At 37.3% G+C, this 19,642-nt stretch overlaps 1 protein-coding gene across 1 annotated transcript in view; it reads left to right on the top strand.

Annotated features, from left to right (window-relative positions):
• LOC306862830 (pyruvate carboxylase, mitochondrial-like) overlaps positions 1–19,642 on the top strand; it is a 130,897-nt gene that overhangs the window by 35,548 nt on the left and 75,707 nt on the right. The window contains exon 9 of the mRNA XM_079405844.1: positions 6,700–6,862. Coding sequence (XP_079261970.1) covers positions 6,700–6,862 — 163 coding nt within the window. The remainder of the gene's footprint in view (positions 1–6,699; positions 6,863–19,642) is intronic.

The raw sequence follows: 19,642 nt of genomic DNA, 5'->3' as shown, positions 1-19,642 counted from the left end.
GACAATGACCCAAAGCATACTGCAAAAGCAACCAAAGAGTTTTTGAAGGGAAAGAAGTGGACTGTTATGCAATGGCCAAGTCAGTCACCTGACCTGAATCCGATTGAGCATGCATTTCACTTGCTGAAGACAAAACTGAAGGGAAAATGCCCCAAGAACAAGCAGGAACTGAAGACGGTTGCAGTAGAGGCCTGGCAGAGCATCTCCAGGGATGAAACCCAGCGTCTGGTGATGTCTATGCGTTCCAGACTTCAGGCTGTAATTGACTGCAAAGGATTTGCAACCAAGTATTAAAAAGTGAAAGTTTGATTTATGATTATTATTCTGTCCCATTACTTTTGGTCCCTTAACAAGTGGGAGGCACATATGCAAACTGTTGTAATTCCTACACCGTTCACCTGATTTGGATGTAAATACCCTCAAATTAAAGCTGACAGTCTGCAGTTAAAGCACATCTTGTTCGTTTCATTTGCAATCCATTGTGGTGGTGTATAGAGCCAAAAATGTTAGAATTATGTCGATGTCCCAATATTTATGGACCTGACTGTAAATCCACTAGAATCATTAGAAGACAGAATCGCGATTCTCATATGAATAGATTTTTACGTGCAGCCCTAGTTTTCTTCCTCTTCTCTAAAGCAGCGCAGCATGGCCTCGCCCCCTTTGTTGTATGTTCCTGGGGGCGGGGTTTGTCTGGGTTTGTGATGTCACAAACCTGAGAAGTAGCTCGTTGTAGTCCTTTCGAGCTGTTTTTGTAGGCATTAAACTGGCAGAATTTTTAAAGACGATATCTCTGTTTGCATTGAACTTTCAGCATCGTAACTTTGAAGGTACCGTTTATGCTCAGACAGCAACATTACACACTACCTAACATTAAAAAAAGTGAAATCGTAATCAACCACCCCTTTAAAATTTGTATTTATATACTGGAATGTAACCGTTTATAAGAATTAATGTATGTCTATACCCAGAGCTCTAGACTCATTCTTCCCACTGGTCGCTCTTTTGCGACTTAATTTCTCTCTCTGTGCGTGTGTGTATAATTTATTTTTTTTGCTACATTATGGGATTAATCAATGCCTGCTGATGAACTTTTATCATAGTTTATAGTTATATAGTAACAAAATGGTTAACATTTCAACCCGTTTTTTTTCATCAGTAGCCTAGTATTTTTTGTGATTTGAATTTTGTGAATGGGAGTTCCTCTTTGGATGCTTTCACTTTTGAATTTGCGATCTTGTCACATTTTACAAGAAAAGATAATTGTCTGTTTTGCTTGCATCTATACACCTTTCACTTTTTAAGACTGAAACAAAAGATGGATTTATTGTTATTCTTAATTAAAAAGCACAACAACAAGAAAACGGTAAGCTACAATGACAAACTAGCTTGCATAAGGTTTATTAGCAAAAATGAATAAGATGAGGCATGGCACACACCACATGCTGTTTTATATACCGACTAATAAATTACAGAATGTTTAGCAAACATTATGGAGGATTTCTTTTTTTAATTTTATTTATTTATCTGATTCCTCAGTGTAATGTAAGGTAAGCAGCAAAGATATCAAGCTTTTCAAAATGAAAACATAAAGTAAAACAAACTGGCTGTGGTGGTGACAGTGCTTGCATTCTTTTTTTTTTCCCCCCACAAGAATACCAATATGTTTACCACCTCTGGTTTAAGAAGTGGTCTTTTACTTTAGCTTGAAAACCAAATCCTCCGTCCACCATCGTTTCCTTAATATTCGCATCATTTTTTACCGCTCACACTAGTGCTAAACGCGGTGAGTATAAACCAGGCTCTACAGCTGAAGCGCTCTCACTGACAGCACCTCTCTTCACTTGATGAGTGAAATCTGACTCCTGCTACAGTGTGCTGCGACTCAGGAGCAGTATGGAGCAGACCATGCACTCACACAAATGCGACCACGTCAAATTTGAACTCGCACATTCTCAAAATTTCCGCAAGTGTGACAATTTCGGTTGCAGTCTAGAGCCCTTGATACCCCTTAAATATTTAATTTTACTTTAAATTTTAATTTCAGTGTTTTTTTCCCCCCCATTTTCCTAAACCTTTATAATATAGTGTTAGGCAGTAGAAAATTGAAAATATCTGTAATTCAATCAGTGTATGACATTAAAATGAAAATGTTTCTGTTATTGTTAATATTGTAAATATACAATAATATATTATTGTATAATTATCATTTTTTTAATATAATTTATCATTGTGTATATATTAAATGTTAGTCATTTATTAAATAACCTTTCTTTCTGTCTGTCTGTCTAAAATTGTATTTAATTATTTGTACCATTTTCTACCCCTGAACCTTTATACACAGTTAGAGAAAAAACTGACTATATCAATTATGTATTCAGTCGTTATATTGTTAATATTAAAAAGTGTGTGTATATACAGAAAATTGTCACACATCAGACTTTGACATTCTCTTGGTTTGGATACTCAAGTGTCGTCACATGTTGATTTCTTTCAAATCTGGTAGGATCCTATTCAGGAGCATTGGAAGATTTTAAACATTGTGGAGGAACACACACACAGTCAATCACACAACAACACAGTGTCACTCAAGGGCTCAGTCTGTGTCGTATGACTGACTGGGATTGTTCCTCTCCCACATAATTTCTGCATATGCTGCTGCCTGGCTTTGGCAATTAAAATGGAAAAGAGAATCAGACTGAATATATTAACATGGCTCCCCCACCTCATCACTGAGCAGCTTCCATGACCATTCTCATGCTGATCGCTGCAGTTGCCTCTGTTCTGCTGTCCTCCTTTTTCTCTCTGCTCTCTTGTTTTGTCTGTCTAATGCTCCCAGTCTTCATTGTTTGTGTCTCTCTTCAGCACTCTCTCACTCTTTCTCATCTGTCTGACTGTAGGCTGCTTAAATGCTGTGCTGTCTGGAGATTTGAAGGGTACATGATGGCAGTTAGGGCATAGCAAGTGTGTGGCGTTTTTTTTTATTTTTATTATTATTATTTTTTTCTTTTTTTGCTTGTTGTGAAATGTAATTTTTCAGAAGGCATTGACCAGCACTGTGATTCATTCATGTGGTACATGTTCCTGAATCAACATCCTTTGTTGATTCTCAAACAACAGATAACAAATAAGCATTGCCGAGTAATATAAAAAGAAAAAAAGAGGGGGAAATTTATAAAATTGCAATTAATTATTCAACCCCTTTTCTGAACTTTTCCTGAAATATTTGTTGCAGTTTAGTGCCATTATTGAAAGTGATAATGTCAGTATATAATGTAATATTTGTAAATCACTTTTTCTAATACAGTTATATCATAATTATTCAACCCCTATTTTGTCACTTATTTGTAATATATACACAACTGTATATAAAAGCAGAAACACACACGTGTGTGTGTGTGTGTATGTATGTGTATGTGTATGTGTATACACATGTATATACCGTGTGTTCTTGCATAAATCACATAAGCTTATTTCTGAATATTGAAGTTGCATACATTGACACTTCTATGAGAAGTGACTTCTATGACGTAGAACAACCACTCTTCTACTTAAACAGTTCAGATCGCCATACAGTTGAAGACTGAAGATGCTGAAGACACGCTTTTAAGAAATGGTTCATTTATCAGCCACAGTCTATTGTATTATCCCACATAATGCACCGTTGCCTGGGATTTAAAAGCATGCCAGGAAAAAAGAGTCACAGACAGATGAGTCATTGCTTAAAATGCCGCTATTAGTGCATTTTCATCTCATTCTGATGCTTTTAAAACAGGTTAGTTGTGAAACAAATATATGAAATTCTCTTCTGGATCTATAGCAGATCAGGATATTGTATATTTGTGAAGTTTGGTAGGCAATACATGTTTGCTGAATCAGAGCCTGTTCATATAATAGTGCAGTAATCTTGTTAAGTTATTGTTTCACATTATTAGGGAAGTCATTGTAGCTTTCCAGGCATGGATTGCTTGGAGTAAGTATTGCTATGGGAGCAGTATAGATGCATATAGTCAGGAGAAGCTTGAGCGAGAGAGGTAAGGGAGCGTGGAAGTGAACATTGTGCCCTTGAGACTGGGTCAGTGGCCGCTTATTGCTGTGATTTTATGAGTACATTGAATCCCAGATTCTGTTTTCACTGCTGCAGATTATTCTTCCTGTCTAGCTCTGAAAAGCTAAACTGCCAAATAGATTATACGTTGATTATACACTCTTGAGACAAAATTGTGAATAAACAACTTTTATGATTTTTTTTTTTTTTTTTTTTTTTAATGAAAATGGCTAATTCCCTAGTTATCGGCTTAAATTCTTCTCTTATTTAACGAAATATTGCCGGAATATTGTTTATTATAAATTATTTATACATACACATCCTACTTGCACATCAAAATCGTTAATGTCCCCCCCACATCGCTACAAAATCTCTGCTTTAATCCCTTTTTCACTTGGATATGTCTCAATAGTGAAAGAAAATCATTTCAGTTTCTTTTTCTGTTTCCAATCACTGAATCCCCTTAAGTGTTAAAGTTAACATCTGATTTGATTAAGTGTGTGTGTGTGTGTGTGTGTCTTTAAAAGAAAGATTTCTTCCTGACAGAACAAAGAGATTCATTTTACAAATAAACTTCTTTTATAAGGTTTCAAAGTTGTATATTTTTGTCTAAAACGTCAGATAAGCCCCATTCCGTATTCTCAATTCATTCTTAATTTAAATTCAGTGCTAGATTTCTCAGTTTATAATAAATATTTGATTTGACAGTTGGATTATTTATATATCAGATTGTGTTGACATACTGTGTGATGGGCAAATAAGGAAAAATAAGTTTTGTGAGTAAATGGAGGTTGCATGAAAACATAAGCGAATTCCTCTGAATCCAAAAATAAATACATTGAAGTACCTATAAGCTTTAGTTTTTGCACTTTTCACCCCAGTTTTTAACCTGATACTCATAAGTCAGTTTTAAATTTGTTCGGTGGGTTTCTGAAAGATTACCTAACATTAATGCTAACATAGGGTTACTAAGAACAGCTTTTAAAGCTTTTGAATGCACAATTAATGTCGTAATCATTGTAGCTCATTCACACCGACTTGCCCTGTCAGTTCAGTAACTGCAGGGACAGTTTTTATGGGTTAAGTGTCTTGATCAGTCTAGTTAAAAAAGTCTATTTAAAAAAAAAAAAGCAGATTTGTTTCACCTAGTTTGGATTGCAACCTTATTTATCTGCTGCTCCAATCCCAAATATATCATCAGATAAATGTCTTTTTAACTAGATCTGTTGGAGTATTTACACATTGAAAATAATAGGGATAATCCATTAAGCTGATTTTGATGTTTCATTTGGTAATTATTTCATCTTGCAGCTATAATGACCAGAGTTCATGTGAGAGCCAGACGCCATTAGACGCCAGTGTCATAAAGACATATGCGTGCAATATTCAGAGCCTGTTTGTACCATTGTTAAAAAATTAATGAGGCCTAGCCAGATAATGTTGAGAGCTGTGCAAACATATTGCCTTTGCATCACCATGTGTGTATGTGCATATAAATGTATTGCCGCAGTGTTATCAAAAGCATGCTGTGCGGTATATATGTTGGCCTTCGAGAGATCCTGCATTTTCTAAATACCTCCCATGCTGGAGAGAAAAAAAGGCAGACACTTTGTAGCATAAATTATTGATGCACAGCATGAAGGCAAATGCTATCTCGCTCTTCTTTTATTGGTTAAAAATATTTTCAGACCCACTGGTGCTTTCAGGTTTTGTCTTGTGCACACACACACTTTGTAATTTGATTATTCGTTCATTGTTGAATTGTGAAGCTTTAGCCTTTTGAATGCCTTTTATTCCTTCTGATATATGGTGAAACAAACATTCGTAATGTGGAATAAATACCTTGTAGCGTTTCCCATGCATGCCGACATTGATTCCTAACAAAAGCCTGCAGATATGCATCTTTTCCCCCATTAGAGTCAACCAGGCTTTGCGCCTGTAAGAATAAAATTGACCTGATATATGAGGATGAGGAATTGTGGGACATGAGGAATGAGTTCTGTGAATCTAGGGTGAGTAAATATATCAGTGTGATTTATATGGCTCTTAATAAATCCAACTTTACACTGGGGAAAGCACTTATCCAATAAGATGGCAGATTCGGCCAAATGTAGCCAATCAGCCCTGGAAAAGCCTAGTTCATTAAATTGAGCTGAGGGAGTGATGTAATTGTGAAGCTATTGAGGCCGGATCAGGCGCTAGCTGTTAGCCATGAATCTAGCAGGCATTTCCTGTTTGTATGTCGCTGAGTGACTCGCTCGTTTCTTTCTACAATCCCCTCATCCCACTCCTTGTCAAACGAGTGCAGCGTTACGAAGCGGATTGCTAGTTGTCAAGCCTGTCTAATAGAAGTTATTGGTGCAAGGAGGCATCTCGCGCATTCTCGCCTCACTGGTGTGAATGCTGCCTCGACGTGTTGCACCTGCTGGAATGTCAAGCTGTTGAAAATGGTTTGAGTGAATCTGTTGTGATTCCAGATCGCTGAACGGGTCTGGCCTGATAACATGCACTCTTCTGGAGTGATAAAGTGTCAGGGTTGGATGTGATCTTTGTGACTGTGGGGCCCGTGGCAGGATGTGTTTTTGTTGTTTACCAAATGCAATATAACCACTGTCTCAGTTTCTCTCTCTCTCTCTTTCTCTCTCATCCAGTGTGGATCTGGTACACGCTCAGCTGAGAGTGTGTGAAGGTCGCAGCCTGCCCGAGCTGGGCTTGAAACAGGACAAGATACGGATCAATGGATATGCCATCCAGTGCCGTGTGACCACGGAGGACCCGGCACGTGGCTTCCAGCCTGACACGGGAAGACTGGAGGTAGGTTAACATCCTACATTCAACAGCTGGGCCATCACACATATTCCCTCAGCCATATTTCCAGAGAGAAAAAGTTTTTTGTTAAAAAAAACTCCATTTTTATTTTCCATTTCCATTTTTATTAAAAAAAAAAAAAAAATTCTGGCTTATTTGAAAAAGACTGCAGTGGACATCAGCAGTCTGTGGAATTGTGCATCTGAACGTGTGTATTTTCAGACTTTATTTTGCAGATTTTATTATAGCTGAAATAATTAAATTCACTATTCAATACAAATGGAATAGACCTTCATCACAAACTATTCCAACAACAAAAATATGATGAATTGTGTTTTAACTTATGTGTTTGTTCCCTTGTGAGAGACAGCTTAATTAAAATGTATTACATTGACCGCATATTAACAGTGACATTATATTTATAATTATTTTTAACAAGTTTAAATGCAGATGTATTTTTCTTTACTATTAAACATACTGCTATCAATAGAATCAAATAGTTGCAATTAACCTTGTGATTTCCTATTGAATCAAATTTGGTGATTCAAAGTTAAATATATTTCATTATCTTAAGTGCACACATTAACTTTTACAGCTCTAAAAATACATTTTGTAAAATCTTTTTTTCTAATATATATTGCCATGTTCAGTATTCTTCTATATTTGTTCTACTTTTATAAGAAATTAGAAATTACTTTTCATTGTTATGTTCAGGCTTTTATATTTTTTATTTTATTATTACTATATTAATATTATAATTTCAGCAATAAAATTATATCACTCGGAATATCAATTTCTTTTAAATGTTAGATTTGTTTAGTTTTTGTGTGTGTGTGTGTGTATGTGTGAGACTATCTGTACAGGTCCTGGGCCATGTCCCAAATGACATACAAAACGCTATATGGTCTTATTTCATGATTCAGGAGGGTGCTCATGGGTGCTCCCTTTTGGGACTGCTGTGCACCCCTGATGAGTTCTTTTGGCTGACTGGTAAAGTGTAAACCCCTGGAAGGACCACTAGGGCTGATAGGCTCTTCTTTCAAATATTGGACGCGGCCTAAAGCTTTGGTGTAAATCGAACACTGACCACCACAAACATGTCCCACACACACTCTTTAGCTGTGCTCTTCTGAAGTGTGTACCTGCATGTGGTGATATCGCGGAGGTGTGAAATTGTCTGAGATGTTGCTGACGGAAGCTTTTACCTTTGAGGCCTTATGGAAATTATTTCTTTGTGGATGAATAGTTGAACAAATATTGAAATCAGCTTTCTGTGCCCAGTCACTGTTGAGCTGCAAGCCTTACATCTGTCCAAATATCTCACAGATGCAACTCGTGCTGTCTGTCTGTGCGGCTATCTGGTTTTGAGCCACAAGGTTAACTGGGGTGTTTCAGGGTCTCTGATTGAGATCTTGCAGGCTAGATGTGTATATATACATAGCGATACCCCAAGGAGTCGACTAGCCCGCAAACCACACGCTGGAATCATCCAGTTATACCCACACTCCGCCAGCTCATTGGCTAGACAACCCCATATGGTCCAGATGCATCATCGGATGTGCCGTGCCTGGGCAAAATCTTTGTTCTTCCATCCAGCCACAGGGTCTTGGCCGTATCAAAAGAGACCTGGATCGCTCCGATAAGGATGTTCCTCCATTACCTTTAGAAAACTGTTTGGCGCTCAGCTTCAAAGACTGACGTGGAAGTCCTGTGATGTTGGAAGAATGTTTCCACTTAAGAGGGATGAGGATCCATGCAGATGGAGAGATGAAGGGAGAGGGGCGGGAGATGCAGTAAACTTGGGTGAAGTTTAGATGTTATTGTGGAGAGATTCCTTCAACATGACAGCCTGGATCTCTGCATTTGCCAGGGCTAAAACAGAGAAAGCAAGCGAGAATTCAACAAGTGTGAGAGAAAAAATTTGATCCCTGGATCCCTTGATCCAGAAGATGAGAGCTTCAGCATCAGATTGAATGTATTGGGGCATTATGGGTATGTATTGGCCGATAATTAGGCTGAGAGGCTAGACGGTTGATTGAGAAAGATAATAAACCAGTGTTCAAAATTAACACTCACCATGCAAGAATGAAAATGGGCTTTGACGATTAAATAACACCCAATACAATCCAGTTAGTCTGTAACTTTTTATTAAGACCTGCAAATAATCCAGTATAATCACATTGAATGTATGAATGATGGACTGACCCTTTATATCAGCCTAAACAGAAAACTCTATTGCAACTTCTTGCAAATGTTGCAATGACTTGTAATGACTTTACTTCAGTGGAAATTTATCATCAGAAGTTTATGTAGGAGGCCTATTTTTTTTTTTCTGTGAAATAGCCTATTTTTTTCCATCAAAGCACTAAAACAACAAAATCTAAATAAATCTTCATGGTTTTGTGATGGCTAACAGTTGAGAAAGGTTGCTTAATTTTATATCGCCATCTTCCAAAAAGAAACACAATCCATATTTTGATACCTCGATCATATTTCTTAACGTTTCATTGAGAAATGGTGCTCATAAGTGTACGATTTGTGTGCGTTTCTGCAAGCACACAATGATCTGTGGTGTTCGTCAAAGGAAAAATGGCTCAATCATCTTGAGAGCTAAAATATATTTTTAATAAAATATTGAAAAAATACAGTATCTCACACCCACCACTGGCTGTAGGTCTGAATGATATTGAATATCCGCAATATATTCACAATAATTTTGCTAATGTTCTGAAACTTAAATTGAAAACTTTAAATGCTGGGATGTTTTTAAAACTTGTTCCTGAACTGAACTTTTCAAACTATTTCCTAATAAACACATCATTATTCATTACATTTCACAAGTGTTCCTTGACTTGCGAGAGATTTTCATGTAAGTTTCATAAGTTTTTAGTTTTTTTTACTGTTAAAGCTCTTGCATTTGAACAGTTTGAATATGCTTGGTGAGAGCAAACACATACAAATTGGGTTTTATATTTAACATTGTCAGATGTATTGAGAGATGCTACTGTTCAAAACTGAGATTCATTTTTTTTAAAGAAATTAATACATTTATTCATCAAGAATGCAATAAGCTACTTTGAGCAAAATTGATAGTAAATACTTTATAAATAAATGAATATTGTTAAAACTCTTTATACTGTAAAATTAGGGTTTCCACACAAATATTAAGCAGCGCAACTGTTTTCATGATTGATAAGCAGAAATGCATCAAATCGGCATATTAGAATGATTTCTGAAGAATCATGTGACACTGAAGATTGGAGTAGTGGTTGATGAATTCAGCTTTGCCATCACAGGAATAAAACGCTTTTTAAAATGTTCTAAAATAGACAACAGATATTTTCAATTGTGATATTTTCACAGTATTCTTGTTTTCACTGTTTTTCATCAAATAATTTCTTTCAAAACATTTGAAAATCTTACCAACCCCAAACTTTTGAATGGTATTGTATAAATGTGTGTATATTTTTAAACTGTCAGCCAGGTCTAATTGGCACACGTGGTTAAAAAAGTAAAATTTGTACTCTAGGTTGAATGTTTCTCGTGGCCTTGGATAGGAACTAAAAAGGCGAGACCGAGATGGAGAAAGGCAGTGCTGTGAAGGTATAATCAGCCTCGCGCTAGATCTTCTCCCATTTCAGTATGTCAACACAAGCTCTCCTGTGTTTGTGTGCAGTGGCGACTGATGTGAAAATAAGGCCGCAGGTAAAGAGAAAATCATTGCGCTCTCGATTCCTCTGTATGCTTGGAAGTTTCTCCTCACTTTCTGACGTGTCTGATGTCGTGCTTCAGAGGGAAAAAGAGGACGGGTGTTGTGCGGGTCGGCCGAGCTCTTGTTTTGCAGGGAAAATGAGTGCATAATGGGTAAAGTGAAGTGCCGGGATGAGGGTGTGCAGGGAACAGGCACTGAGAGCTCTTCTGCGCTTTTGTTTCTGAGGGATAAAAAAAATATATGTCTGTTGTCTGAAGGGTGCTCTCTGTAATCAAATAAGAGCGAAGGAGAGGAGAAGGTAGCAGCATTTAGTATAACATGGTGCATCAGAGGAAATATGTTCTGTATATAGGCAATTAAAGTCTCATCTTTCCTCTAATTCCTCAGATATGAGGCTCGGAAGATTTATATGTGTAGTTTCAGATATAAACTGGTCTGGGCTTTAAATGCAGACTTTATTGAAGCGTAGCTGTGAAAAGATTACGAGCCGCTTTGATGGTGGTGGTACTCGTTCTATCCTCATGTTGCATGTGTGTGCGAGCAAGTGTTGGTTCATTAACACATCGGCTCTTGCTGGCGCGCTGAGAGAATATAATGCTGATGAGTACGATCGAGTGATTTGCATTATCATAATAAACATAATTATGTTGTTGAATGTGATGTTGGTAAATACTGCTGTGTTGGAAATGGGAGTCCGTAATTCACGAGGCGAAGAACAGCGTCGCTCCTCCATTTGCTTTCTCGTTTGATAAATAGAATTTCAATGTACAGAGGAAGTTGGTGATTTGCACTCCTTCGGCTTCTGCACCTTGGCTTTTAGCTTTTTCCCTTGGGTGGATCCTCACTAGTTATTTAGGTGATTGTGATTGGCACTTTCCATGAATAGGTGTGAATTAGGACCTGAATGTTATGTATAATTGAATAATGTAAATTTAATTTATGTTCTAATATATTTAAATCATATTACTTATTTTTTATAAGCTTTTTTTATAGTTTATTTTACGAGGTATTTGGGTTTCTCAACTCTGTTCTCACATAAAGCTGATTTTGTTATTTCCTAGCAGTAAACATTAACATAAACATCAAAACAAATAGAAAAAAATAATGAATAAATAAATAAAATGCTCAAAATAGGTAACAGGGTTGCAGATTTAGCCTAAATTAAGCTGTCAAGCTTGGTTTCTCATAAATTAAAGAAAAATATTGAAACTTTTTTCTGTTCTTATGAACAAAAGTAACATTTACAAATGCAAGCAGAATGACCGTTTTTGAAAAACTTGATAATATACAATGATTATTTATTATTTGCTTTCAAAAATAGGGTTAAAGTTGTTACTTAAAGCAGTGTTAAGTTTTTGGAATGGGTGACTGGGTCATGCAGTAACACAAAATGGGGGTACAACTAAATATTTAGTTATCTTCTTTGATACAAACAAGTTTTTACAAAAAAAAAACATAAATTAATAAATTTAATAGCAATTCAATAGTTTATGACATTGGTGTATGATTTTTAATTGATGAATTCAAAAGTAGTGAAAGGTCTGTATTCATGTCCTGACAGATTTTGGTCTGTCCCAGATCAGAAGTCAAGATCTGGGGCAAGCCAAAATCTCCATTATAGAAACTCTTAGGGATCTACTTTTCAATGACAAAGTCAATGAGATCTACCAAGAAAAAACAAATTAAAAGCCAAGAATATGTATCTTTTATATTGAATTAGTCTAATAATTAAATAAAATTAATGTTCAGTTATAATATTGTCCAGTTTACATTACATTACATTGAAGATACCCACAGAACTATAGATCGGGGCGTGATCGGGGAAAGTCCACGAGCCAGGACTCGAACTTGGGACGCCCGAAGCATAATGACGTGAAATGCCAGCACGATGCCAGAAAGGTTATCAGTGGCAACAGCTATCACTCCTTTAAATAGTTTATTTGCGATCTCACAAAGTTTCGTTATAATCAATGAATCTCTCTATACCACACGATCAATCTATTATTTACATCGTGTATACACTGTGTTATAACTGGAGCATTTGCGAGCTTGTATAACTTTGAACAAATTCTCCAGTGTTTTAAGCGGTGAGTGGATACGGTCTAACATAACGTCTCTGATTGGCCATTGCATTCCAGAAATCAATAGATACTGCATGTCTGTGATTGGTTGCATTGTACAACGCTGTGAAAACATCTTTTACGCTCTCCAGAGTGGAAACACAAATAGGCGCTGGATAGTTTTCTAGATCTGTTTCGCAAATATGCTTTTATTACAGCTTCAACTGAGGGTGCTCTTGCTTTCTTTTGATGGTGCTTAGCACCACCTTAGAACCGGGCCTGCATTTACCTAATAAAAGATGTGATCTACCAGCATTGCCTTTGCGATTGACTAGTAGATCGCGGTCGACCTGTTGGGCACCCCTTAGTTTACAGACATGTGATGTGCTTAAAGCTAGCTACTTTTCATCTTAGGCTACTTTAAAATTAGATAATAGTTCATGTAGCATGTGTAATAGTCCCTGCAGGATTTGTGCCTCTAATACTTTAATAAGTGTTCCCTAATTTTGGAAAGTGCCTGTTACTGTCTGTTCATGTAAACAAATGCTTTGATTTTTATTTCCTCTCTTAATGGCTGCAGATTGACCATAGGTTAATATGCTACTGTTTCGTGCATGTTGAGCGAGGCCTCTTGCCAAGTTAAAATATTGCTCGCTTACGAAAGTCCACCAGGAGGCCTCCGGTCATTGTTCATAGAGGTTCCAATTAAAGAAAACAAATGGAGGATGAAATGCCATGCTGAAAAATTTCTGGGAAAGATTCATGCCTCCTAGGTAGGTGTAAAGCATATGTTGATTTGTGTGACATCGCCTCGCTGGCTAAGTGGGCATCTCTGGAGCAGATCTCCATGACCACAAGCCTTTCATCTTTCATCCTGCCTGCCAATAATACACAGAGCACCCTGAGAAAGAGCCATCTTGCGTCTTTCTTTATTAGAGAGGGAATGAGAAAATATTGTATTTTGTTTCCTCCAGATGGCTGGTGCGAGACTTGTCTCCTCTTGTTTACGTGACATGCTCCTCTTTTGTAGATTGTAACTTATGACAGTGCATTTCCTCGCCGCCCTTCACCCGAGGTATGAATCCGAGACTAAACTGATTCTAGTGTTCCCTCTCTGCAGCTCCGTCGGAGTCTGCTGCCGTTTTATTCACAGATGCAAACTCCCTCTGCCGCCACGCAATTTGAAACAATGCAGCTCCATCAAGAGTCACATTGCCAAGCTGTCATTTCCAGACATGTGCCCAGGGAAACGCCTAGGGACTGGGTGTTACTGCAGAGGATGCATTGGTATTCTGGCATCGGCTTCGCAGACCATTTACAAACATTATTGGAGTGGTGGCAAAACTCCCTCAAGAATGTCAGCGCATGGATTGGAGTGTAGGCACGCTTGAAAATATGCTCTTTGTCACTATCTGATGTTCGAGAAATATGCTACACGCATTGTGTGCCACAGGCTATTTGTTCTTGGAGAAGTTCAATGTGGATGACCAGTCAAATTCATCTCTTGTTAAACACGGTGTTAATAAACTATTTGCAGTTCACTTAATGGGATAGTTTCCCAGAAATCTAAATTGTCATTTACTCGCCCTCAAGTCATTCCAAACCTGTATGACTTTCATCTGTAGAACATGTTATTTTGAAAAAATGCAGTTGGACCCCATTGACATTCATTGCATGGCCAAAAAAAAAAATCAATGCATTTTTCAAAATATCTTCTTTTTGTTTTTCTGTTTCACGAAAGAAAGAAAGTATGATACAAGGGTGAGGAAATGATAGACAGAACAATCATTTTGGGTATTGGTTCGACCTGCCCTGCAATGCATCATTTTAGCTACAGGCTCTTTGCAATATTATTCAGTTCAGTGCACTACTGATGAACAGTGATTTATATAGGACCTCAGAGGAACACTTAAAGCTCACAAGACTGGAAATGTATCCAACAGGAGTTCTGAAGCCTCAGGCATCCTGCTAAAGACCGACTGATTGTTCAGCACACTACTGGCACAGTGCTCAATGGTCTAAAATGCTCAATACCAACACCCAAATCTCATCCCAACTGAAGAACTGAGACGATGTAATGAGGTGGAGCTCATATAAAGCTGACTTTCTGTTATCTGAAACAGGCGATGAGTCAGCACCAACAAAATGACCCAAAATTCCAGAATAAATCGAAAATTGTGGTTTAAAAACTAGCTGAGGTCATAATTTTGTCACGGTGTTATCTGGAGGAGGCCAAAGAGGACAATACATTGTATTTATGTAAACTGAATGGTCTTTTTAATCTCCACAAATGTTTTTAGAAGCCACAAAAAGCCTTTATTTTCCTGAACAAAGGCTCTTTTTAGATATTTCAGTATGCGCACTTATTGTAGATAAAGGTGTTTGTCTGAAAATTGCCTAAATCACACCTTTTGCAGATTATTTGCTTTACATTTTAAACTACCATCTACGAACCCTCATGTCAAAACAGCTTTTTGTTTATTAATAAAAAACAACTATATATTAAGTCTGGAATTGAACCTGGCTTTGCTTTCATGCTATATACATTAATACAAGCTAAATAATAGCTAATTTTTAAACAAGTGAAAAAGTTTGGAAATATTATAATTGTTATTTGTTCAGTATAAATTTAAATGCTATATGAATGTGTTTTTACCTAAAAAATTATTCATTATTTTGACTCCATAAAACCACAGTGTTGGAGCAATTTATTTAGAAATCTAGATAATGCCAAAAAGGTTTGCAGATCTTTTCCTCACCTAATGAGCTCCTTGTTCGATAAGAATGACTACCCGGTGTAAACTGAGCAGCAGAATCCCTTTGAGACAAATCGATTCGACTGAGCCGCCCTTAAGTGAAGAGATTTTGCCACATCCTCCCAAATGTGTTTACTAATTCATCTGATCCAGCAGAACCTGAGAGTTCCCGAATGGCATTTAGACATGTGCACGGCCGTGGGAGACATATCTCTTGACGTAAAATCCTGGCCATTGAGAGCAACTCCACGAGTAATTTGCTGTAAGCAAGGAGCTGCTTTTTTCCTTAAGGGTTTTTCTTCTTTTGCTCTTGTCAGCAGTTAATGGCTCATGGGGCACTAAAACCCTTCAAGCTTCACGATAACACCACCAAGTGTAACAACTAAATCTAACACAAAACGAAATTCAATACTTCAGGGAGGTATATGGCGAACCGATATGGTGTGCACATGCACTCACCGGTATGTCTACAAGAAAGGGTTTTTGAAGGATCACGTTTGCTGATGCCTGGTTAGCCCGAAGCTCTTTTCTGGGTATGACGCCTGCAAGATTTCTTAATTATACTAGTTTGACCTCCAACGAGCTGTCTGCACCCTTGAGTTGCCTCAAACAATCACTCCTCAGTACTTTCTCTCTCTTATGTGGAGCAGTTTATCACGCCCATACCAATAAGAAACAGCTGACTTCCCCTACAGATAAAAATGGCTTATAAAATGGCATTGAGATATCTTCCTGCAGGTTTTATCATATTTTGATGTAGTTTGGTTCAAAAGTATTTCACTTCAAGTATTTGGACACTCAAGTTAGACTTAAAAATGCATGTATTTGGTGAGTTAAGGTAATGTGCAGGGATTTAGAATAAAAGCTAAAATGCATATGCAATTGTGAATATTATTCCACTCATCTGAATGTCATGAATATTTCTCCAAATGACAGTCAACATGAAACATGTTACTGCAAAAATGTCTCATTTCAAAGTGAAAGGCAAAACTTGATTCTATCCATTGGGAATTGATTGGATTGGGAAAAGAGTCTGTTACGTACCAGATTTTTCATTTTGATTACAATTTCAAGTTTTTCTTACTAACGTTGTTGTTAAAGTGAACCAGTGAATCATGAAAAACAAGACCAGGATTGTGTAAGTACTTGGATTTCATGTTGATTTGCTTGTTGGTTTCATTGTTCTTTTTAAGATGGGGATTAAACATACTTGGGAAACTCTGGCTTTTAACTTGTAAAATATTAAACTGTTTGCCTGTTGTGTGTGTTGGCTGCAATATTGATGGCTCAGCTAAATAAGATGAAAGTGTCTCAATGCCTCCGGGCCCCGCTCCTCTCCGTTCATGCTGTGACGTAATGCTGGTTTGGGGACAACAGGTGTTTTTGGGATTCGGGGAGATGCGTGGTGTACATGCTGTGCTCCATCTTCCGATACCGCTGGAACGCTGTTGACCTGTGTTTATCTCAGTATGGCTAACTGATGAGGATATTTTGAGCACTAAATTGACATCCAAAGACTACGTTATTTCTAGATATAATTTTCTCTTGCTCTTAGGAGGTGAATAAGAAACACTTTAATATCTTCTTAGTGCTTTTCAATTTGAATTGAGGTAACAGGATGCAAAAGTGCAGTTTGTAAAGTAAATTGAAATGAAAAGTTATTTACAAATGTTGAATGTTGCCTTATTAAAGCCTATTTTAATGTATTTGTCATTTGAAAATGTGTACACCTTATGGACAGAGGGAATGACAGATTAGAACTAGGGGTGGGTGACCAAAATCTTATATCACAATATGAGTAATATTATTTCTCTATGTATATGTGTGTGTGTGTATATGTATATATGTATATGTATATGTATATACACACATACTCATTGATGTGAGCATAAGTATTGGGACAGTTGAACATAAGGCAGATATAAAAGATTAAAAGCTATTATTTAGTTACAGATTCCTTGCACACAATCACAGCAGTGAGTCTGTGACCCATAGACATCACCAGACTCTTGGTCTCATCCTTTGAAATGCTTTTCCCAGCCTTTAATGCAGCCAATTCCAATTGTTGTTTGTTTTGGGGAGTTTCTGCCTTTACTCTCCTCTCCAGCTGGTGAAATTCATGTTCAATCAGATTTAAATCTGGAGATTGACTTGGGCAATCTAAGACTTTCCATTTCTTTGCCCTTATAAATTCCTTGGCTGAACTGGAAGGGTGTTTTGGGTCATTGTCCTGATGCAATATGAAGCACTTCCCAATGAATCTGGTGGCATTTTCTTGAATATTAGTAGGCAAGATGGTTTTGTACCCTTCCAAATTTATTCTGCTACTGTCATCATACATCAAGTCATCAGTAAAGTTGAGAGGGCCTGTTCTAGAGACAGCCATGCATGCCCATGCCATGACAACACCTCCACCATGCTTTACAGATGAGGCTCTATGCTTGGGATCATTTGCAGTTCCCTTTTTTTCCTCCACATTTTTGCTTTCCCATCACTTAGATAAAGGTTCATCTTTGTCTCATTGGTCCATAAACACCGTTCCAAAACACTTCTGGCTCACCTTTGTGCTCTTTTGCAAACTCTAATCTGCCTTTCTATTTTTGGTGCTGGTCAGAGGTTTGCATCTTGCTGTGTAGCATCTGTAATTCTGTGTCAAAGTCTCCTGAGGACAGTAGATAGTCAGAGCATCACCCCAGCTTTCTGGAAGTTGTTGGTGATTTTACAGACATGTCTTTTAGGGTTCATTTTCACAGCTCTTATGATTTGTCTGTCATCAACTACTGTTGTTTTCTCAGCCGATCAGGTAGTTGCTGGTGGTGGTTTCCTAACTCTTGATTTCTCCATGCCCTTTGTTTTTGCTAGAGCTCTAATTGACTTCCTCTTTTCTTTTAGCATCCAAATTGCTTGCTTTTCTCTCAAAGTCAGCTCCCTCCTCTTCATCCTGGTTTGTGTGTGTCATCATCGAATGCAGGATTCAGAATACAGAAGTAATGGATATAACTGATACGACACATTCCCTGCTTTTAATATCTGAAGAATTAATGCAAAAGAACACAGCCGATCACTTAGAAAGACCTGTGAGGGAACTGTTTCAATACTTATGCTCAAATCAGATAGAGGGATGAAACTCTAAAAGTGCTGAACGTCTTAGCTGGTAAAACATCCATGTGTTGAATCACCCAATAATAAAATGTGACAGTTTTGTCTCGTATTCATCTTTTAATCATATTTGCAAATATCTCGACTCCAGCCAACAGAGCAATTGTCTTTACTGTTCCAATACTTATGGAGGGCACTGTATATATCACACGGTATCACAATATAGTTATTGTTGCTTTAAATAAGGTCTTTGATATCGATTGATTGAAATGTTTGATGACATAGAAGTCTTATAATTGTTGTCACCAGTGTCAATATCACTAAAAGTATTTATACTAATACCTAAATAAAAAAAAAACACAAGCTCACTGAATACAAGTAAATTGTAAGCAATTAAGAATAAGAAACTAATTACAAGCAATAGGGCAAAAAAACTATAGTAAAAATAATTAAATAAATGCTATATTGTATGCATATTCTTAACTGTGTAAATGAAATGTATATTTCTTAAAGTTACAAAAGTGAGAGAAAAAGTTAGTCAAGAGCAGTGTGAGATTTATTTTCTCTTTTGTTTGATTAACATGAATGACAGACAGCAGGAATATTAGACTGCTGTCACTTTAAGAGCTGCCCGGATCCAATATTTAACTGTTGAAGGCCTATAAAGAGGCAAAAATAACTCCGCTCAATACGCCACGCTCTGAGCACCGACTTCACATGAACACGCCTCTCAGAATGCATTCAGAAATGTGTTCAGTGTTTCTCAGACAGCACGCAGTCACACATAGAGCGGAATTAGTTCTCTTTCGCTGCTGATTGCATATCAATGGCTTAAAAGGTTACTCCACCCCAAAATGAAAAATTTGTAAGTTAATCACTTACCCCCATGCCATTCCAAACATTTTCTGGGCCTTGACAGTGTCATTTACTTGGCAGTCAATGGGACAGTCACAAGCCTCCCGGTTTTCATCCATAATATCTTGTTGTGTTCCGAAGACGAACAAAGCTTTTACGAGTTTGAAACGACATGGGGGTAAGTGATTAATGACATAATTTTAATTTTAAAATCACTTTTTTAAACCACAGTTCTTAAAAATGTGTGCAAACTATTCATTTTCATGACCACGTAGCACAGTAGCATCACTTGAGCGTGTTACCG

Source organism: Barbus barbus (genome assembly GCF_936440315.1).
Source record: "Barbus barbus genome assembly, chromosome: 43".
NCBI lineage: Eukaryota > Metazoa > Chordata > Actinopteri > Cypriniformes > Cyprinidae > Barbus > Barbus barbus.
Note: the sequence above shows the minus strand (reverse complement) of the source record. Positions and strands in the feature narration are given on the sequence as shown.